The sequence below is a fragment of the Notamacropus eugenii genome, chromosome X (genome assembly GCF_028372415.1).
Source record: "Notamacropus eugenii isolate mMacEug1 chromosome X, mMacEug1.pri_v2, whole genome shotgun sequence".
NCBI lineage: Eukaryota > Metazoa > Chordata > Mammalia > Diprotodontia > Macropodidae > Notamacropus > Notamacropus eugenii.
Window position 1 is genome coordinate 10,147,067 of NC_092879.1, and position 23,687 is coordinate 10,170,753.

Sequence of the window (23,687 nt, forward strand, 5' to 3'; positions counted from 1 at the left end):
TCTCAGGGCTACCTTTAGACTGAGGGGACAAGTGGCCCAGTTGTGGAGACTTGACCTACCAGTGTGACTGGGGAAACTGAGAGTAGCTCCAGAGAATGGACATATACTGCCTCCCACGATAGAAGGTAAGCTCTTTCAGAGCAAGGCCTGTTTTGCTTTTGTCTCTGTACTCCTAACACTTTGTAAAACACAGGGCACATCACAGGCACTTAATAAATGCTTGGTTTATGGAATCCTTTAAGATTTCTAGATGTACTATCAAGCATCAACTTCTTTGATAGCAATCAATATCTCTTTATTTTTCTTTCCTAGTATGTTAGTACAAGCATATATAAGAGAGAAACAAATGAGACATTGGCCAAAAGGAGGTTTATTTTGCTCAAACACGGCAAAGATATGCAAAAGGCACAGTGGTACTTCACTTCTCAGGATGCTGCCCCTTCATCTCCATCTGGACATATGTCTTGTCAGTATGTCATTGGTGGCTTGAGTGGTCTCATGCACTTGAGTCTTAGAGGACCTAACTATGCTCATCTGGGACTTTCTTATACATGGAATGTTGGATTTGGGTTTGAGTGCATGTTGCTTATTATGTAAAGAATTCTTTTCCTTTTTTAACACAGTAGGTGCTTAATAAGTGCATGTTAATTAATCTGACTTGTCTTGAAAAAAGGCTTTCACTTGGTGTTGAAAGGTTTGAGTTCATATGGTTTATAAGTTAGGCACTCTCCTATTTGGGTTGGCCACTTAGCAGACTCAGCTGGGATCATGTGCAGATAGTTCATTTTCTTACTCCTCTTCTTAAAATAGGTATTCTTGGGTTGAATCCTGGGGCAAAGTCACCAGAAGACATGTCCAAGATGTCCTGACTGGTCTGTGATCCTCATTGTTGGGAGGAAGACTGACATCACTGAGCTCACAGATGAGGTAGAGGTAGAATTAGAAATGAGTAATTTAGGTATTTTAGGGCTAGAATTTTACCTGCTGACCTGTCAACACTGGAAACGCATGGATATGTAAGAAATCAATTCTTCTGAGACCTGGGATTTCATGGTGTGACTCCTAATTGCGCCAATATACATTGGTACCTCTATGTACATCTGTGATAGGTCACCTTGATCTTATGGAGGTGCTCTGACCAACCAAGAATTTACTCCCCTGAGGTCTATGTGGGGATAGGCTAGGATGAGCCTCAGACAGTAGACACAGTCTAGTACTCACTCTCATATTTTTTCTAGCTTGGTGGGACCTGCCAGGGTCATCTCCAGGCCTTGATGAGTTATAGGAGGACTTGAGTGGAGAATCTCTCTTTCTGATAATATTTTACTTATGTCATGTTTGACCAAATTGCTGCTCCACAGAATGCTTTGTAGTTTTCATGCATATTTGCATTTTAAAAATTTTATCTGAAAGTATTTATTAATAATTGTATTACAGTATAATTTGAAATGACAATATGTCAAATTTCAGCCTCAACATTTCCCTAGGAGTTGCTTTGTATCAAAGATTTATTTGGTTTTTGGTCCACCCTCCACCAAGGATATGACAAAGAACAAGCATGCCAATTGTGTGCATGAGCTCTTCTAGTACCATAGTATCAAGGCCTGGCACACAGTGGTTGCTAGTGGCCTGGGTAAGGTCCTAGCAGGGAAGTAGTCCCAGCATCTAGTTTCACGTACTGACCTTTCAATTTCTTAAGTTCCCTTCCTCCGAGTCTTTGACTTGGGAGGGAAGCATCTTCCTACAAGGGGGCACCTTACCTTGTAGGAGGCAGAAACTGAACTGTCCAATCCTTACTCCCCCTTTGCATCTGCTGCCCAGTTCCAACTCCATGTCCCTCTCCATCCCACCCTCTGCCTGCTTCCTTTTGTGTAGTTTCCCCCTAAGATGATAAGCTAGTTGAGGGCAGAGGCTATCTTTCTTTTGTATTAATTGTATCCCCCAGCACTAAAGGGCCTAAAGGGCCCAAGGTCTCCCAGTGAATCTTGGGTCATCTCCAGTCATCCTGATGAATATCTGGTCACTGGAATCAGATAGCTCTGGAGACCTTGCACAGCCCTCCCTCCCTCAAAACAAAGTCAAGTGCAAGTCATGTCATCTTTTCTCTGAAGGTATGGTCTTTGGCAAGAAGGAGGAACACAAAACAATCCCCCAGCACTTAGCACAGTTATCTACCTGGGGTGTATGCACTTAATGTTGATTGGGTTGGAGTCCTTGATTAGGTCTTGCCCCATCCAACTCCACTGAGAACTTGGAAACAGAGATTAGTCTTCTGTTTCTGCATTCTCCACAATCCCCTACCCAGGTTTGGGGCCATATTTGTGAAAAGGTTAGAGGAAGCTCCACCCACAGAAGTCATTCCTACACGTCAGTCAAAGAGGGAGTTGAAGGAAGTGGATGTGCAAACCAGTGTGTTTGCATAACAAACTAAACATCTAGTTAGAGCAGGAGTTCTGAACCTAGAATCTGTAAACTTATTTGAAAAAAATATTTTTCTATAATTGGTTTCCTTTGTAAGTCCATGTATTTTCATTTCGTACATTTTAAAACATGATAGTGAGAAGGAGTCTACAGATTTAGGCAGATGGCCAAGCACAGTCCATGACACAACAAAGATTCAGAATCCCTAGATTAAGGAAGAGAGAAATGGGGTATAGGGTTGGACTTGTGACTGTCATCATTTCTCTTTATACCGCTCCATCCTTCCAAACCCATGGTGACAAATAACAATTCACTTAATGCTTGAATATTTTTATTGGATGAAAACTACAGACCTCTTAACAAAAAACTTAAACTGCTCTCCCTTCCTGCTCTGGGGATCCTGGATCTGGTCTTGAGGAAATGATGATGATGGCAGCCTGGTAGTTGGCCTGCTCCATGGTGGCTCTCCCTGCTCCTTCACCTAAGGCTGGTGTTTGCCTGCTGCCTCCTGTTCCCCCTGCTTGCTCCCAAGCTAACCTCATCATTCAACAAAAAGTGGAAAGGGGAAGAGAGATACACAGAAATCATTACCAGCTCAATGGGCCAAATCTGCACCCCTAACCCTATCCTCTCTCTGTACCACAAAGAAAAGAGAGGAAGGATGGACATGCTCATTACACATGGGCAGATACAGGGAGCCATGCCCAGAATGAGGGTGGGGTGGTGGAGGGGAAAGAAGGCTATTGATGTTAATAATTCTTCTCTCAAATAGCTATGTTCATTTTCTAGTCCCTGTGCCCAGAACATTTCTTGAGAGTCTGATTCTTGGTGTTGAACTGGATCATGATGAGAATGCACAGACCAGACAGGTAGGGAAGAGGCAACAACAAAGGCTGGAATGAGGTCAACAAAAACACAAACTGGCAGCAGACTCAGTGCAGTGGGCATGGCGAGCACCACTCACCAAAGCTGAATCTCTCGGATTTCACAGATGGTCTGGTTGGCCTTCTGTAGGGCCTAAGAAAGAAAAGCAAATCCATGGGCCATGGCAGACACTCCCTAAGGATCGGGGATGGGGGATGGGGAGAGGTCTCACCTAGGATAAGTAGCTAGTTACCTGGAGCATGGAAGCTGCCTCATTTCGCTGCTGGGCCATTTCTTCAGACTCAATCAGCAACCCATCCAGTAGCTGCGGCTTGTACAAGTGCCCCACCAGTTCACTCTGTAGGTGCTCCTTGACATAGTTCACCAGGAAGTGCATGACTGTTTTGGGAACACTGCGTTGGGGGAGAGAGACCAGACAGGCATTGGCTGGGAGTAGATCCTATAGGGATGGGGTATACTCTTTAAAACAGGGAGCAAATGGCCCAAAGGAACCCTGTAAAGAATTACTCTTCCTGTGTTTTTCTAATTGAAACAATCCAAGTGAGTCAGGTGACCTGGGTTCCAGTCCTGGCTCCCTAGGGATAATTTGCCTTCTCTGGGCCTTAGTTTCTTCTTTCATAAAATGGAGGAAGAACAGTTCTTCCTTTGTTTTTCTTACAAGCATATCACGAAATTAAATGTAATTACAGATAGAACATACTTTAGGAAACAAATCACTAGAGATCCATCAGTGTCTGATTCCTTCCCACCTTTAATTGTGACCAGGTTGTTGGGTCAAGGTAACATGCTACACACACACACACACACACACACACACACACACACACACACACTCTCTCTCTCCCTCACTCTCTCTCTCTCTCCCCTACCTACCTGTCCTGAATGTTCTTCCGTACGATAAGGAAGTAGGACTGGATCAGTTTGCGGATTACCTCACAATCATGCTGTTCTCTTTGACTCAGCTTTCTGGAAATTGGCATGGGCTAGGGGAGGACACAAGAGGAAAAGGGGATGCCAGTAAGAGGAAATATGTCTCAAAGCACAGTTAAGCCAGGGTGTCTGTGCGCCAGTGTCCCAGAGGCTGCCTGGGCATTATCTCAGTGGCCCAAGGTGGTAGTGGGGGAAGGGTCCAGTATAAGCCACCCTCTCTTGGGTCTCTGGAGTAATGGTGCCAGTTTCAGCATTAGAGCTAGAATCTTCCCTTCTTTGAAGGGGGAAAGCAAGAAGTTATTTCTCTGTCACTACTTTTTCATACTTTTATTTTCAGTTCCAAATTCTCTCCCTCCCTTCAGTCCCCCCTCCCCTACCCATCCAGATGGTAAGAAATGTGATACCCCTCAAATAGATGACATCGTGCACAACCTATTTAAACATTAGCCATGTTGCAAGAAAGCGAAAGACAATATGCCTTGATTTGCTCCCCCTCTCCATCAGTTCTCTCTCTGAAGGTGGGCAACATGTTTCATCATGAGTCCTCTGGAGTTGTGGTGGGTCACTGTGTTGATCACAGTAGCTAAATAATTCACAGTTGATCATCACACAATATTGCTGTTACCATGCCCAATGTTCTCCTGGTTCTGCTTACTTCATTCTGCATCAGTTCAGATAAGTTTTCTCAGATTTTTCTGAAACCAAACCCCTTATCATGTCTTATATAGCACAATCATATTCCATCACATTCATATACCACAACTTGTTCAGCCATTCTCCAACTGATGGGCATTCCCTCAATTTCCAATTCTTTGCCACCACAGAAAGAGCTGCTAGAAATATTTTTGTACATATATGTCCTTCTCCTTTGATCTCTTTGGGGTATAGACCTAGTAGCAGTATGGCTGGGTCAAAGGATATGTTCCCCCATCACTCCTACAGATGCTCTAACAAGAATTCCCTGTACCCTTGAAACCTGGAGGGAAACATGAGACTGTACATGGATTGTAATTTGGACTTTTAAATTCACTTCAAAAATCAATTAGAAAAATCACAATTCAATCTTACACAATTAGGCATAGGCAGAAACCAAGGTTTCTGGGTCTGCATTTGACAACACTATACATGTAAGTGAGTGAGTGAATGAAAAGCATTTATTAGTCATATTATAGTTAATAAGTGCCCACTGATGTACTAAGCCAGGGCAGGGGGGAAGGGGAGGGCCTGTGGGGCAGGTAAAAAACAAGGCAATACCTGTCCTAAAGTACTTTAGATCCTGATGGGAGGAGACAATACAGAGAAGGAAATGGTGGCCAGAAAAGAAGGTTTGGGGAAATTTAAGGGACAGTGAAGGGAACCATAGAGAAGTATGACTTGCCTTTTACAGAAGTAAAGGTTCTGATCTGATTACAGTTCCCAGAACAAGAGGAGAAGGAAGAGAGGTTTGCCTAGCTACAACATGGAGGACAGGGCTGACTCTTGGCTTTTTTTTTTTTAAACAAACCTATCAGATCATATCTCTGCTCCATCTTCCCAATCTCTGTTGATGCTGCCATTCTCTTGGTCACCCTGGTTTGGACTTTAAAGTTATCTTTGGCATTTCCCTGATCAGTTTCTCAGCCTTATCAATTTCACTTTGGTGGCATCTCTTGCCATCCTCTACTCTACTCACGCTGCCAATCACCGGAATTTAAGGCTTCACTACTTCTACAGCATTGGAATAGTCCTAACTGGTCTTCCTGATTCCTGTTTTCCTCTTTCACAAGAATATCCACGCAATATTCCTCATGTGTAGGTCTGATTAGATCATGACCACATTTCAAAACTTTCAGTGACTCCCTGTTGCCAACAAAGGACAAAATGCAAATACCTTATCCTGGCATTCATGGTCCTCTACCAATTGGGTCCAATCCACCTCTCAGCCTTATTTCACACTATTCCCATATATATTGATGTTGTCTCAAATACTTTAACCTCCCAATTTCTTAACTTACTCCACCTGAGCTATGTCAGATCTTACCATCACATATAAATATTCTACTTCCATGTTCATGAACTCTGAAATTCCTTTATCTATACAATCTCTTGTCATTCCAACCTCTCCCCAAACCATATTCTTTATCCTCACCATGAGCTTCAATCCCTCCACCCCTCAGTTCTTTCCCAGGTCTGTACTGGCTAAATTTGCGTCCTTTCTCCATCCTGACCCCTTGGTGAAGTAGTTCACCTTGACACTGCCCTCTTCCCTTGAGTCTCCAGCCCCTTTATCCTATCATTGATCTTTCCCTACCAAGTCTCAGCCTTGGATTACTCACATCATCTGACACCTTTGCTTCTATTTATATGGTGCTAGCTATGTCTTTTCCAGCTACAGAACTGGGGAAAAAGTTCTAAGACCAGCAGGGTTTCTCTCTCACAAACAATCATTCTGGGGCCACGGGACAGAAAATGAAAACGGAGTAACTACTGAAAGAATGGAACCCTGTGACCTGGGTCTCATCAGTCCCGTAGTTTAAGACCCTGAGCTATTCAGTAGCATATGGTGGAAATGAATTTCAACCTCGACACCCCTAGAGAAGTCAAGCCCATCATCCTAGGTCCCAGCTGAAACCTAATGCCACTCACCGCATCTAATAGGTTGATGGCATGTGTTTGGCTGGTGCTAGAATAGACACATAATTGAGAAGATGATCTGGGTGGATATACTTGTGTGAATGACAAAGGTAATGGTAGGAGGAGCTGAGAAAAAGTTATGGCTATTTCTATGTTGAATAGCTTCTCCCCCCCCGCAAAGTTTTAGTCCAAAATCTACATTGGATAAAAATACAATTACAAAACACTTTTAAAAATAGGAGGGGAAACTGAAATAACTGGAGGCCTATATAATTGCTCCTGGTTGTGCTACAACACCATCTCGGTTAATTTACATATTCAATTCTATACCAAACTACTAACCAGTTATTTTATGGAGATACATAAAATAGTCATATAATTCAACTGGATGGCTACAAAGCCTAGTATCTCCAGGGAAACACTGAAAAGAACAGGAATGAAAGGAACATAGCATCTGCATACTTCCAATGATCCTCTAGAGCAGCCATCATCCAGATGAGGTGGTGCTGGTTCCAAATAGAAAAGGAAATCAATGAAACCAGAATAAGCAGGAATCAGAAATTCTGAAAATCAACAGAAACTCAGGATCTAAATGACTTTGGAAAGGATGCCTTATGGGACACTGGGAAAACTGAAAAGCAGTTTAGCAAAAAAAAAAAAAAAAACCTAACAGTTTAGGTCAGCATCTAACACCACTTCTGGGAAGCCCCAAAGACTTTCAACTTTGGGGTTCTTAAACCTGTTTTCTGTCATGGAACCTTGGCAGACAGGCAGGCTGGGGAACAGAAGGGATCCCTTCTCAGGATATTTTTAGGTGCATAAAATGCAAAGGATTAAAAAGGAAACAAATTACATTGAAATAAAGTTATCAAAATTAAAAACAAACCCGAAGTTCACAGATCTCAAGTTTAAGAACCCCTGCTCTAATTAAACACAGCTAGAATAAGGGAAACTAGACTGGGAAAAAACTCTTTGTATCAAGTTCCTCTGATAAACATCTGATGGTCAAGATAAACAAGGCAGCTAGGTGGCGCAGCAGGGGCCTGGAGTCAGGAACACTCATCTTCCTGAGTTCAAATCTGGCCTCAGACACTAGGTGTGTGACCCTGGACGAGTTATTGAACCCTGTTTGCCTCAGTTTCTCATATGTGAAATGAGCTGAAGAAGGAAATCGCAAATCCTTCCAATACTGCTGCCAAGAAAACCCCAAAAGGGGTCTTAAAGAGTCACATATAACTGAAACGACTAAAGTACATGCAAGGTATCTCCAAATCACTCATAGTAAGCCACAAACCCAAACAACTGAGGTTTGCACTCACATTCAGCAAACTGGCAAAGATGAGAATAGTCAAAATTCAAAGGGCTGTGAGAAGGCAGGCAAACTACATACTAATACATACTACAAACTACATACATAGCTGTTGGTGCAGCTATGAATTGGTTCAAGCATTCTGGAATCATGGACTGAAAGATACCAGTACCAGATTCCCAAGGAGGTCAAAGAAACAAAGCAAAATCCTCCACACACCAAAATATCCATAGTGGCACATTTTGTAGTAGCAAAGAATTAGAACTAAATTCCTTGTGGCATATTAATGTAATAGGATAGTGATGCTCTGGGAAAAAAAGATGAATATGAAGAATTCAAAGACTTATATGAAATGATGGAAAGTAAAGTATGTACAAACAGGAAAGCAACATACATGACAACAATGCATAAACCTGAACACTGTATAATTACAATAAGCAAGACTGTTGAACAACAATAACTAAATATATTTTTAGCGCAGCTAGGAGGTATTGTAGTAGATGGAGTGCTAGGCCTGGAGTTAGGAAGACTCCGCCTCTGAGTTCAAAACTGGCCTCAGACACTTAATAGCTGTGTGACTCTGGACAAGTCGCTTTACCTTGTTGGCCTCAGTTTCCCCATCTGTAAAATGAGCTGGGGAAGGAAATGGCAAACCACTCCAGTATCTTTGCCGAGAAAACCCCAAATGGGGTCACAAAGAGTCGGACACAGCTGAAAATGACCGTACAACAAAGACTAATCCTGAAGGAGTTGAGAAAATGCACTTTCCTTCTGTTAGAGAGCTAAGGGACTATGGATGTAAAACGTCTATGTGAATTGTCACCGTATATGGCCCATTTATTAGACTTTTTCCCTCATTTTTAATGAAGATATGTGTGCACCTGTACGTGTGCAACTGTGCATGTGCAGGGATATAATCAGAAATGAATGTGAAGTAAAACAAAAAGATATCAAGAAAAATGTAGCTTTGTTAGTAAGTCATACTAAATGGCTTTAAGATACTAACATAAAATGGCCACTATTCTAGTGCTAGCATTGAGTTTGGTGAAGAAATCTGTGATTTCCCCTTTCAACCACTTTTATACATCCACAGGCTTCCCATCATGCATTGCACTATCCCTCCCATCTCCCCAGCCTGTTTTTCCAGACTGAAGAATCACTAAGCTTTTTAGTTTGTATTTAAAGGAAAGCATCAGGGAACTATAATTCGCAGGCAGACAAAGCAGTCAAATCTTAGAAGTGGAATGTAAGAAGAAACTTACACACCAACCAAAGTGGGGATCCAGGGAGGGAGTCGGGGGCTTCATCAAATCATCCAAGTATGGGGATCCCATAACCAATCCCCAAACAAAGCAAAGCAAATTAGGCAGAATGAGTCTCCCTCTCCTAGCTACCCTTTGGGGCCAACTCTTCTTTATAGGCTCAAAGATTTTTGGAAGTGGAAGGGTCATTCCTTAGAGGTCATCGAGTCTAATCCCCCACCATCTTAGAGGAAAAAACAGATCCAGAGTCAGGAGATGAACTCTGATCCTCTGTCTTTACCTTCAACCCTCTATCTAGCATGCCACAAGGTTGCTTTGGATGGCCACTGTCACCTGATTTGACCTGGACAGCAGGGAGGGCAATGGTTAGGGGAATAAGTTCAGAGAATAGATGAGGGTTTGTTGGGGTCAGATCTAGGCGACCTTATTCAAGTACCTTGTTTCTGCTGAAGGAAGCTGACATAAAAGTCATATCAACAAAATCTGGGTGCTTGGTGTTGATGTAGGCTAGTTCAATGGCCAAGAGGTTGTTAACCTGCAAAGAAAGGCAGTGAAGTCACCCTACCTGTCCTGCCTCACTCCTCCTCCCCTTCCCTCTTTCTATTTGTCAGGCTGGGAAAACAGGCAGAAGCCATTTCAAATAGCAGGGGTGAGGGGAGTTGGTGAAGACTACATTCCCCTGTGAGTTCTCTCTTCATCACTCTCATCACCTTGTTCTGTGTTTTGAAAATGATTCCCTGTCCATGTCCTACTTGGCCTTTAAGGCTGCTTTGGGTGTGTGATCATAGATTTAGCAGGTTAAGTGTGGCCTCCCGGGTATTCCTTCAGTTGATTATTTGCTGGGTGCAGTGTATTTGCCAGGATTACTAGAAATGATCTTAGGCAGAGGCTCAAGTGGGCTTTTTCCTTTAGTCCCCAGCTCAACCTCTATATGAGATCCTGCCTTTCCCCATCCCTTTTTTCTCCCTTCCCATTTCATCCTCTAATCAAGCTTTAAACTGGCTATTAGCACCCTTGCCAACAACTTGCCCAGGGCATCGGCAGGTCATGCAAGCTGGATGCTTTCCACTCAATGTGTCCTCTGGACCCTGCCCAAGTAGGTACCATTTTCCCCTCAGGCAGCTGTGTCCCGGAACACTGCCTCGGTCATTACCATATCATTGGTTATTGGTAACCTCTTCCGAAGGAGTCCGGTTACAACCTCCACGACGGCCTCATGTAGCTTGGGAAAGCGCAGCAGCTCCTGAGAAGAACAGAGCTCGTCAGTCTTGCGTTCTGGTCAGAAGGCTGCCTCTACCCTCCATGCCCCACCATCTCCAAGCAGAGTCAAGACACAGGGCTCTTCCCCTTACTGGCTATTGGACCTTGGGGAAGGCATGAGCCCGGGTGGGTGTGCACAAGTGTGTGCATGTATATGCAAGCAGGTGCCCAGATCCCTCTGCCCCCACCTGGGTATTGTAAGTAGAACAGTGCTGGATGATCTTCTGAAGCTCCTCATATACCAGCTCTACACAGCGAAGGCTTGGCTCTTCCAGTCTCTTAATCTGCCTCTTTACTAGTAGCTCAAAGGAGATCTCTGGGACAAAGAGTGCTGGGCGTGGCCCCTGGATAAGGAGGGAAGCACAGGCAGCCCCAGCTCAGCCCTCCCACAGTTCCAGCTGAACTCAGCCCTCTAGTGGGAGCTCTCTAGGCCCATTCTCTGCCAAGGCAGAAGAGTAGGCTCCCAGGGATGGAAAGGGAATAGGGGCTTTGGCATCTCTTTTTCAGCTACTTGCCTCCTACATATTTAAATGCTTATGGGAGTCAGACAGAATCAGACAAGGAGCTCAACTTGGTTCTTTCCCTTTATGGCTCACCTTCTTGGCAATACGGGGGTGGGAGGAGAAGACTTACCTCTAATTCTTTCACCTGACCTCAAACCGCCAGTCATCCCCTTCCTCTCCCCCAGTTCCAAGGTACAGCTTGGAAGTCCAAGGCTCCAGATGAAGGTCACTCAATTACAGCTACAGTTTGTCTTATGGGAGTCATCCACTTCTCCCACTCCATCTAAACTTAACCATCAAGACTGCTGGCCCCCTTTACCTTGCCCCCACGATTTTTAAATGCTCTGCAAAACTTCTACTATTGTATAAATGTGAACTACTTCGATTAAGATTATTCCTGCCTGATTCTACAGAGTTGAGGTTATGATGATAGTCATGAGGCCAAGATGACAGATTAAATTTCTAAGTTCTCTCGGTGAGCCATGGCAGTTCCAGGGGCTGCACACAGATTCTCTGAGCTGACCTTGGCTTGGCTTACTGGGAGATTCCTCTTTTGAGCCATGTTAAGGCACTGCAAGAAGAAAGTAGTCTCATTCCTTTCTGGTGTTCTTGACAACAGGGTTGGTTTCCTTCTTTGTTCGTTCACCCCCAGGGCCTAGCACAGTGCCTGCCTGACTTGGAGTTAATAAACAGTGGATTGTTCGCACCAAAAGATTCATAGCACCATAGGGAGGGTTCCTGATCCCCAGGCTGACACTTCCCTCCTCCCTGTTTCCAAGAATTCAATCTCTTCTCCTTCTCCCCCCAAAGCCCAAGATCTGCCCCCATAAAAGCCATTCAAAAGAATTCAATGCAAGCAGTCAGGGATCTTCTCAAAGAAGAGTCCCCAGAGAGGGTCTGATCAGAGCAACATGACTGCTACAGAAAAGCAAGAGGATTTGGGTTCAAATCTCTGCTCAGCTACTTTTCCCAGCTGTGTAACCTGGGTAAATGGCTTCACAATACTATGCCTCAGTTTCTTTGGCTAACCGCACACCTCTGATTAAAGGTCTATTTTTCCCAGTGAGACAGATCAGTAGAAGCAGGGCCAACTTTAGGCACCAAGCTAGGGAAGAATGGATGAAAATGGGGAAAGTGGCAGTGAAGGAGGGATCCGTTACCGTGGCATTTCGGATGGCTGTCAAAATGTCCAAAATGGTTAGTCCAGCCAGAGGATCAATGGATTCCAGAGTTCGGCCAAAGGTCTCATGGAAGATGTAGCACATGCGAGCACCACCGCAGCTGAGGGGGTATGTGGGTCAGAGGTTAGGCATCAGGGAGGTGCTTCACCCATGGACGTTCCCACCCCCTAGATATTCCCACCCTTGCCTCGGACCAAAGTCAGATACAGAAATAGAGAAATAGAAAAAAGCACTAGGAAAGGCTGTCAAGATTCTGGGTCTTCTACATATCACTCACTGTGAAATCTCGGGCAAGCTATTTGCTCTGCCTGAGCCTTAGTGTGTTGGCTTAGATGTTCTTTAAGGAGTTCTAGCTATTAACATAAGCATATGATGCACCAGGAAAAAGCTAAGTGGTGCTGCAGTGAACAGAGTGCTATGCCTGGAGTCAGGAAGACCCAAGTTCAAACCTGGCCTCAGACACTTACTAGCTGTGTGACCCTGGGCAAGTCATTTCACCATATATGATGCCCACGCATGATAAGAGAAAGGCTTGTGTCTTAACTTTCCCTGGCTTCCTTCAAGACTCAACTCAAATCCTACTACTTGAGAAGGCCTTTCTCAGTCCCTCTAACTGTGAATGCCTTGCTTTTAAGTTTACCTTCCATCTAATCTATATATACCTTGTACATGCCTAACTACTTCTAGATTTTCCCTTCTTCTCCCCAATCAGAACAGGAGCTCTTTGTTTCTTTTTTTCTGTCTTTCTCGTTTGCTTATTTATTGAGCATTTAACATAATGTCTGGCATATAATAAATACTATTTAATAGGTTGTTGTGTTTGTCCTTCATTCTCAAAGAGGACCATGACATCAAGATGATGACATGACTTGCAGTTGACTTGGATTTGAGTGAGGGAAGCCTGTGCAAGGTCACCAACCTCACTTTCTCCTCCTGTGCTTAAAATCCTAACTGCTGGTTGGGCTTTTTGGAGAATGACATTGAGCACTAGACTTTGTATGTAAGAGTGGCCCAGGCAACTTTTTAAGACTACAAGTTGCTGAGTAGGTGCCAGCCTGCATTGGGAGAGTGATCTGATAGACTAAAACCAAACCAACTCCCCCCCCCCCACCTTCCTCCCCCACTATGAAGTATTTGTTGTTCAGTCATTTCAACATGTCTAACTCTTCATGACTCCATTTGGGCTTTTCTATGAAGTACGGAGGAAATAGTTTCCTAGATAGATTATTACTGCTTTACTTTATCGAGGGCTATTACTCAACTTCCAAATAACTGGCCCCAAGCATTCTGGGTCTTATCTAAATTCCAGGATGCTGGACTTAAGAAATTTTCCTGTCTCAGTGACCGTTCTCTGTTTGTATCTTCTGCTTTCTCCTTCCAAATCCCCAACCCCCTAACCCTTCCCTGAACTCACAGCTCTGAGGTCCCAATGTTCCTTGCTGTGCCTTCAATGGTGTTGCAGTATTCAGTGGCAAATTTGGTGATGATCTGCAGCAGAGTTGCACTCTGGTCTTGCACAGGCTGCCCATAGCTGTGTAGCACTGACTGGTATTGGGCCGACAGCACATTCACCCGTGTCTTCAGCTCAGGCAGGCAATCTCGGATGTGGTGTATCAGAAGTCTAAAGGAAAGAACATAAGAACCAACCACAGGTGACTCCAGGTACTCTTCAGCTCTATCACCAGCCTTCCCCAACCAGCCCTAGCAGCACCTGTTCAGTGTCTTGGCAAGAAAGCGGGTGCCATTCCGGTTGGCCAGGGATGGGTATTTCTTCTGTAAGAAGCTCTGCTCATCCTTTAGGGAATCACTGATGCTCTTGTATATGCTGATATCATGCTGGTTCCTGTGGAGAGGATCAAGGTTCAGACTCAGGCCCCGTTCCTTAGACCAGAAGTTCAAGGACAATTCAGCATTAGGAAATAATGTATATAGTCTATAAACAACAGAGACTGCATGGTCGTACCAAAACCTAAAAAGCATTGGATTGGAAGGGTCTTTTTGAAAACAATAAAATATCCCAAACCCAAAACTAGCACTGTTTGCAAATGGAGATTTATCAGAAGCCTTTCAAATAATGGAAAGGGTAAAGCAAGCATGGACCCTTCTCCCTACTATTCTTGATATTATCCTAGAAATGGCAGTGACAGAAATAAGACAAGAGAAAGAAAATAAAGCCATGGGCATCAGCAGAAAAAGACTTCTACTTGTAGATGACATGATCATCTACTTGGAAAATCCCAGAGATTTGATTCAGGGAACACAGACTGTTAAGATGACCTGTCTTTGACTCTTAGGGAGAATTCATCTCAGTTCAACTCAAAAAAGATCTGTTAAGCACTCAGTGTGTATATCCTGAGGGGGTGAGATGTACAAAGTTTAGATAAGGCATAGTCTCTACCATCATGGAGCTTATGATCAAATAAGTGGGTGACACATTAGTAAATCATGTCTTCCAATACCATTTTATTGATGTAGACATCCCAATGTCTATAGATTCCAAGTCATTCATCCCTTCTTATCTCATGAAACTTGTTGAATGTCCTCCTGTAAAATCCTTAGGAGGTCCAACCAATGTTCTGGGAACTTTCCTCAAACTCTGTGCCTCAATTTCCTTATCTGTAAAATGAGGGAGCCAGATTCCATCTGTTCGCAGCTGTTCTGCATTTTCTACCTTTTGGATGACCTGCAACCATATGGCCTCACCAGAACAATACCATTAGTAGGTGAATGCCATGGAACAAGCAGAACCAAGAAAACAGTCTACACAATAACTGCGGTTACGTGAAGGAGAGTGCCACAGAAAGGTATCAGAGCTCTAACTGCCGCAACGATCAGGAATGATTCAAAAGCGCCAGCATTAAAGCATGCTATGGAAGTGGTGGGCTACAGGTGTGGAACAAGGCACATACTGTCAGCAACAGCTAAAATACTGGCTTGGTATGGCTTTTTTGTTATAAGGGAGGAGGAGTAATTAGGAAGTTATAGTATATCAAAAAAGCAACAAGAAAATATTTTGTCTTTTTTTTTTTTTTAAAGGACTCCAATGTTAAAAAATGATGGGATTTTGTTTCAAGGAGAAGCAGCTTGGCAGAGGAGAGAGTGAGAAATCAGTCACTATGCTGGGCTATTCCCAGATGTCATCCTGCCATCTCTTCTCTTCCTGGTCAGTTCAGGACTCAGCTCAATGCTCATCTATCTATAGGGTCTGTCCAAGATATATCCACTGTTGGACTAATTCCATGGACTGCAGATCACAGTTTAGACAGCAGGGATTTTTCATCTACTTCACTGTGGGAAACATCCAGTCAAATTTGAGAATTATCATGGAATTCATTTAGACTCAGTAATATTCCAGAACTTGATTCCACCAGCAAACAGGAGTAAGTGGAGGCCTCATCACATATAATGAATCCCATTTTCATCTGGACTCCATGTTGGACATCAAATGCCTGGGGCAAGCATCAAATTCTGATCTGTGCTTAAGGTGCACCCAATGTCTGTTACTTCTCTGCAGTTACTTGGACCTCTGACGTTACACTGCTGAAGGGTGATTACTACCCTTTTCTACCTGTCTGATCATGCCTTCTCAGTCACCCTTGCTGGCTCATCATCTTTATCACATCCCCAATAAGTGAATATTCCCCAAAGACTCTCACTCAGTGATCTCTTCCTCCCCCATATGTTTAACTATCATCTCTATCTCTTTCAAATTGATATATCCAGCCTCAGTCCCCTCAACTTTAGTCCATCACTGACTAGAAAACATTTCAAGCTGATGTTGCAGAGACATCTCAAACTTAGCAAATCCACAACAGAATTCATTATCTTTCCCCTCAAACTTGCCCTCTTTATAACTTCCTTGTTTCATTCTTCTAGTCTCCCAAGTTCAGAAATTTGACATTATCCTTGGCCCCTCACTCCACAGATCCAATCAGTTGTCATTGTATTCATCCTTTGTTGCTAAAGAAGATCATGCCATCAGAGAAATGATGACATGACTTGCATTTGACTTTGTTCTGAGTGAGGGAGGACTGTGCAAGGTCACCAGCCTCATTTCTCCCCCAGAGCCATCTGAATCCAGTGACCAGGTATTCATCAGGATGACTGGAGATGACCCAGAATGCACTGGGAGACCTTGGGCCCTTTAGGCCAAGGTCTTTGCAGGTACTCACTTAGGGTGAGGTAACGCCCACATCTCTCACATGGACCCCCCCCTTCATTTTACTCACACAGCTACCTCCCTTCTCTGGGTCATTGGCCTAACGGGTATCCATTTGGCTCACTTTATTAACAGGTTTGTACCCTGCTAATAAACTGATAAAGCTCAGAATTCTGTACCTGAGTTTACCTTTCTTAAATTCTATTGAGACAAATCAGTCAATTACCGGCAGCAGTGGCACTTTCCTAACCTCTCTGCCCACAGATGCTAAAAACAACTTAAAAGGTCAGTAGGAAGACTGTAAGCAAAGCACAGTCCAGTACAGGAGACTCCAGCACAACCCTGGCCCCAGCAAACCAGGAGCAAGACCTTGAGAGTGACTGAATTAGCAGTGAGAGGGGCTGCTTCTGACACTCTCAGTCCACAGACAGGAAGGTGGTCAAACAATTGGTCAGAAGGAGATGATTTTTGCTTTTTGCTAGCACTGAGGCAGAACTCTGTTGCTTTGCTCATACTCAGGTCAACATCTCAGTCCTGGGTGGCCATCCCAGGGTGAGGAGGAACACTAGCGTAGCAGAGCTTGTTGTCGCAGTGGAAGGGGGAGCCTCCTCACAGTTCCAGGGCAGAAAAGAGTTCTTGTGGTTGCTCACAGACCACGGCACATGTCAGGAGAGGAGTGAACACCTCTCCTTAGATCATATCACCTTGGAAGAACTAAAAACTTACAGGTCCCTAGAAGTATCTCTGAAAACAGCTGCACAAAATCCCTGAAGCTTGGGACAGTGTGCTCTCCACCCTGAAAGCAGACCCCTACCTTATAACAAAGAGCTAAAAGTCAAGGCTAGAAAAATGAGCAAACAATGGAAAAAAAACTCTGACTATAGAAAATTATTATAGTGACAAGGAACATCAAAACCCACGTTCAAAAGACAACAAAGTCAAAGCTCCTCCACCCAAAGCCTCCAAGGAAAATATGAAATGGTCCCAGGCCATGAAGAGCTCAAAAAGGATTCTGAAAATCAAATAAGAGCAGAGGAAAAGCTTGGAAGAGAATTGAGAGTGATATATGAAAATCATGGAAAATCATGAAAAATCATGAACAGCTTGGTAAAGGAGACACAAAAAAATACTGAAGAAAATAATAACTTAAAAACCAGACTAGGTCTAATGGTAAAAGAGGTCCCAAAAACCCAACGAGGAGAAGAATGCCTTAAAAAGCACAATTGGCCAAATGAAAAGAAGGTCCAAAGGCTAACTGGAGAAAATGATTCCTTAAAAATCAGAACCCATTCTGCAAATGGAAGCTAATGACTTTATGAGAAATCAAGAAACAATTAAAAAAAAACCCCAAAAGAATGAAAAAAATGGAAGACAATGTGAAATACCTCATTGGAAAAACAACTGTCCTGGAAAATAGATTCAGGAGAGATAATTAAAAAATTATTGGACTACCTAAAAGCCATGATCAAAAAAAAGAGCTTAGATATCATCTTTCAAGAAATTATCAAGAAAAACTGCCCTGATATTCTAGACCCAGAGGGTAAAAGAATTCACCTCTTTACAGAGATCCCTCATGATTTCCCTTTTCTGTTTACCTTTTTATGCTTCTCTTAAGTCTTGTATTTGAAAGTCAAATTTTCTTTTATTTTTTTTATTATTTTTTAATGTTTAACAATCACTGCCATACAATTGAGATTTTATCCCCCCCACACCTACCCCCCACTCCCCCCCTCCCTCCCCACGACTGCATATAATTCTGTATAGGTTCTACATATACTTTCCTATTGAGTACATTTTCACTATAGTCATGCTATGTAGTCAGACTAAAATAAATGGAAATCATATAACAAATCAAAACATGATACACAAAAACATACACATACACAAACATGATCTGCTACATTTTGCGAATGAAAGTCAAATTTTCTATTCAGCTCTGATCTTTTCATCAAGAATGCTTGAAAGTTCTTTATCTCATTGAATTTCCATTTTTTTCCCCTGAAGGGTTATACTTAGTTTTGCTGGGTAGGTGATTCTTGGTTGTAATTCTAGCTCCTTTGCCCTCCAGAATATCATATTCCTAGCCCTCTGATCCTTTAACGTAAAAGCTGCTAAATCTTGTGTTATCTGACTGTGACTCCAACATATCTGAATTGTTTCTTTCTGGCTCCTTACAGTATTTTCTTCTGGGAACTCTGGAGTCTTGCTATAATATTCCTGGCAGTTTTCATTTATTAAGGTTAAATTGTTTACATTCCTACATGGAAAGATGATACTTGTAATTCATAAGATCTTTCTCATTATTAGGGTAGTTATAACATAGACACAGGGTACTGGTGTGAAATGAATATGAAGGGAGATATCTAAAACAATAAAATTAAGGGGCAAGCGAGAGGAATGTACTGGGAGAAAAGGAAAGGGAGAAGTAGAATGGGATAAATTATCTCACATAAAAGAGGCAAGAAAAAGCAGGGATGAGGGTAGCGAGTGAACCTTATTCTCATCAAAATTGGCTCAAGAAGGGAATAACATACACACTCAATTGGGTAGAGAAATCTATCTTATTCTACAGGAAAGTACGAGGGGAAGGGAATAAGAGAACAGGTAGGATAGAAGGGAAGGCAGATTGGGAAAGAAGGTAGTCACAAGCAAAACACTTTGCAGGAGGGACAGGGTGAAAGGAGAGAGAGAATAGAATAAACGGGACAGGGGGGAAGGATAGAGGGAAATATGGTTAGCAATAGTAACTGTGAAAAAAATTTGAAGTTTCTGTGACAAAGGCATCATTTCTCAAACATATAAAGAACTGAGTCAAATTTATAAAAAATAAGTCATTCCTCAATTGATACAAGAAAAAAGATATGATCAGTTTTCAGATGAAGTAATCAAAGCTATCTATAACCATATGAAAATATACTTTAGATCACTCTTGATTGAGAAATGCAAATTAAAACATTTCAGAGGTACTACCTCACACTTATTAGATTGTCTAATAGGACAGAAAAGAAAAATGACAAATTTTAGAGGGGATGTGGGAAAAATGAGACATTAATGCACTGCTGGTGGAGTTGTGAACTGATTCAATCATTCTGTAGAGCAATCTGGAACTACGCCCAAAGGGCTATAAAACCATGTATATATACCCTTTGACTCAGTAAAATCACTACTTGGTCTATATCTTAAAAGAGATAAAAAACAAAAAGGAAAAGGACCTACACGTACAAAAATATTTACATCAACTCTTTTCTGGGGGTAAAGAACTAAAAATTGAGGGGAAGCCCATCAATTGGCAAATGACTGAACAAGTTGTGGCATGTGATTACGATGGAATGCTATTGTACTATAAGAAAGGATGAGCAAGTTCTCAGCCACAGAAGGATCTAAAACAACTCCAAGAGACTCATGATGGAAAATTCCATCCACATCCAGAGAAAGAACTCTGAAGTCTGAATGCAATGCAGATGAAAGCAGAGTATTTGCTCTCCTTTTCTTTTGTTATGTTGTTTTGTTTCTTCCGGTTCCTCCCATTAGCTCTAATTCTTCTTTACAACATGACTAATGTGAAAAAATGTGCAATCTGAATGCATAAGTACAGCCTACATCAGATTGAATGTAGTTGTGGGGGGAGGGTGGGGAGGAGAGGAAGGGGGAGAAAATTTGAAATTCCAAATCTTATGGATATGAATATTGAAAACTAAAAATACATAAATTAATTTTAAAAAAAATTTAAAAAAAGAAATGATGAGAAAGATGCTGTCAGAAAAACCTAGTAAGAATGCAAAGTGAAATGTACTGTGTATAAATTGTTTGATGATCAGCTGTGAATGACTCAGCAATGCAACAAATCCAAGAGAACTCTGAAGCACTTATGATGAAAAATGCTATCTGTCCCCAGAGAAAGAACTGATAGTGTCTGAATACAGATTGAAGCATACTTTTTAAAAAACTTTTTTATTTTTCTAGAATTTTTTTGTCTACGTTTTCTTTCACAACATAACTATGAGGGATATGTTTTGCATGATTACACATCTATAACCTGTAATAAATTGCTTGCCTTCTCATTGAGGTGAAGGAGCAAGGGAGAGAATTTTGAATCCAAAATTTTATAAAAAGGAAAGTTAAAAACCATCTTTACATGTAAGTGGGGAATTGATTAATTAAAAATGAAATGGATGAATATTTACAAAAATATAAATTGCCCAGATTAACAAAAAAGGGAATAGAATAATTAAATAACCCTATTTTAGAAAAAGAAAATGAACAAGCCACAAAAGCGCTCCCTAAAAAAAATTCCCAGGACCAGATGGGTTCACAAGTGAGTCCTATCAAACATTTGAAGGACAATTAATCTCAATACTATATAAACTATTTTCAAAATATGTAAAGGAGTCCTACCAAATTCCTTTTGTGACACAAATATAGTTTTGATACCTAAATCAAGGAGAGCAAAAGCAGAGAAAGAAAACCATAAACCAATTTCCCTAATTAATGTTAATGCAAAAATTTTAAATAAAAAAAAATTAGCCAGGAGACTATAGCAATATATCACAATGCTCATATACTATGACCAGGAGGATTTATATCAGGAATGCAGGACTGGTTCAATATTAGGAAAACTATCAGCATATTTGACCATATCAATAACAACAAAATCATGTTTTCTGACAAAATACATCAATTCTGCTCAAAACACTAGAAAGCATAGGAATAAATGGAATTTTTCTTAAAATGGTAAGTAGTATTTATCTAAAATCAACAGTAAGCATTATCTGTAGTAAGGATAAACCAGAAACCTATCCAGTAAGATCAGGGGTAAAGCAAACATGTCCATTACCATCATTATTATTAAATGTTGTACTAGAAATGTTAGCTATCATAATAAGACAGGCAAAAGAAATTGAAGGAATAAGAACAGGCTATGAGAAAATAAAACCGTCACTCTTTGAAGATGATATAATGGTATGCTGAGAGAATCCTAAAGAATCAAATGAAAAACTAGTTGAAATAATGAACAACAAACAACTTTAGCAAAGTTGCAGGATATAAAATAAACCCACATAAATCATTAAAACCTTGCAGGAAGAGATAGAAAGAGAAATTCTATTTAAAATAACTGCAGACAATATAAAATACATGGGAATCTCCCTGCCAACACACACCCAGGGACTATATGAACACAACTACAAAACACTTTTCACACAAATAAAGACAGATCAAAACAACTGGAGAAATATTAAGTGCTCATAAGTAGGACAAGCCAATATAGCAAAAATGGCAGTACTCCCTAATTTATTTTACTTATTCAGTGCCATACAAATCAAATTACCAAAGAATTATTTTATAGAGCTAGAAAAAAATAATAAGATTTATCTAGAAGAACAAAAAGTGAAGAATATAAAAGGAATCAATGGAAAAAAATGTGAAGAAAGGTAGCCTAGCAGTATCAGATCTCAAACTATGCTACAAAGCTGTAATCATTAAAGCAATCTGGTACTGGCTAAGAAATAGAGTGACGGATGGAATAGTCTAGGTACGAAATATACAGAAGGAAATGAGCACTGCCACCTAGTGTTTGATAAACTCAAAGATCTAAGCTACTGGGGCAAGAACTCACTATTTGAGAAAAACTTCTGGGAAAACTGGAAAGCAGTCAGGGAGAAATTAGTCATAGACCAACACTGCACTCTGTGTATCAAGATAACCTCAAAGTGGGTACATAATTTAGATATGAAAGGGTAATAAAAGCAAATTAGGAGAGCATGGAAAAAAATTACATGTCAGCTCTATGGAGAAGGAAAAGAGTCTGAACAATAAGAGAGGATCATAGGGGGTAAAACAGATAATTTTGATTACATGAAATTAAAAAGGGTCTGCACCAGCCAAAATTACTAGAAAAACAGGAAATGGGGGGGGGATTTATAGCGCTTCTCTGATAAAAGCCTCATTTTTCAAATATATAGGAAACTGAGTCAAATTTATAAAAATAAGAGTCATTCCCAAATTGATAAATGGTTAAAGGATATGAGCAGGCAGTTTTCAGAAAAAGAAATCAAAGCTATCAATAATCATATGGAATAATGTTGTAAATTACTATTCACTAGGGAAATGCAAATTATAACAACTCTGAGGAACCACCTCACACCTACCAGATTGGCTAACATGACAAAAAAAAATGAAAAGGACAAATGTTGGAAGGGATATGGAAAAAACAGGACACTACTGGTGGAGCTGTGAACTGGTCCAACCCTTCTGGAGAACAATTTGGAGCTATATCCAAAGGGCTATAAAACTTTGTATACCCTCTGACCAGCAATCTCGAAGAGAAAAAGGAGAAAGACCTATCTGTATAAAAATATTTATAGTAGCTCTTTTTTTGTGGTGGTGGCAAAGAATTGGAAACTGAAGAGATGTTCATCAATTGAACAAAGACTGAATCAGTTGTGGTATATGACTGTGATGGAACACTACTGTGCTATAAGAAATGATGAGCAGCATAGTTTCAGAAAAACCTGGAAAGATTCACATGAACCAATGTAAAATAAAGTGAGCAGAACCAGGAGAACAGTACACACAGTAACAACAATATTGTAAGAATGGCCAACTGTGAAAGACTTTTAACTACTTCTGATCAAGACAATCATTCAAGACAATTGCAAAGGACCCATGATGAAAACAGAAAGAACTGATGGACTTGAGAGTACAGACTGAGGCATATTTTTTTTTTTACAACATGGCTAATATGGAAATGGGTTTTTCATAACTTCACCTATATTATGGATATTGTACTGCTTGCTTTCTCAAAGGGTGGGGAGGGGGCTGAGAGAATTTGAACACAAAATAAAAAAATTTTTTTAAATGTTTGTTGTTGACCAAATGGAATAGATTCTTCCTCCAAACTTTCTAGTTTGTCTTGATGGCACAACTCTCATCAGTCAGGGTCAAAACCTCAGTTATTGTGACCCTTCGTTCTTTCTCCATCTCCCACGTTCAAATCAGCTGCAAAGATTCTAATGGCTCAACATCTTTCACTTCATTCCAGGGCCACACCAGTTCAGGCCCTCCCCCCTGAAATACTTCAATAGCCTCTAAATGACAATTCTCCTCACTCCAACCTATGCTTTAAACAGCTGCCAAAGGGATTTCCCCTACTTAACCCTTTCATAC

The 23,687-nt window shown here is 41.4% G+C and overlaps 1 protein-coding gene across 3 annotated transcripts in view; it reads right to left on the bottom strand.

Annotated features, from left to right (window-relative positions):
• Positions 1–2,735: 2,735 nt before the first annotated feature.
• The window catches only part of LOC140516190 (dynamin-1-like protein), a 39,529-nt gene continuing 18,577 nt past the window's right edge, over positions 2,736–23,687 (bottom strand). For all 3 annotated transcript variants that reach the window (XM_072627213.1, XM_072627214.1, XM_072627212.1), the window contains exons 9-17: positions 14,076–14,207; positions 13,779–13,985; positions 12,344–12,464; positions 10,869–11,024; positions 10,574–10,663; positions 9,857–9,955; positions 4,180–4,289; positions 3,539–3,698; positions 2,736–3,438 (exon numbers count right to left, since the gene is read on the bottom strand). In XM_072627213.1, the coding sequence (XP_072483314.1) occupies positions 3,382–3,438; positions 3,539–3,698; positions 4,180–4,289; positions 9,857–9,955; positions 10,574–10,663; positions 10,869–11,024; positions 12,344–12,464; positions 13,779–13,985; positions 14,076–14,207 (1,132 nt within the window). In that variant the 3' untranslated portion in view covers positions 2,736–3,381. The remainder of the gene's footprint in view (positions 3,439–3,538; positions 3,699–4,179; positions 4,290–9,856; positions 9,956–10,573; positions 10,664–10,868; positions 11,025–12,343; positions 12,465–13,778; positions 13,986–14,075; positions 14,208–23,687) is intronic.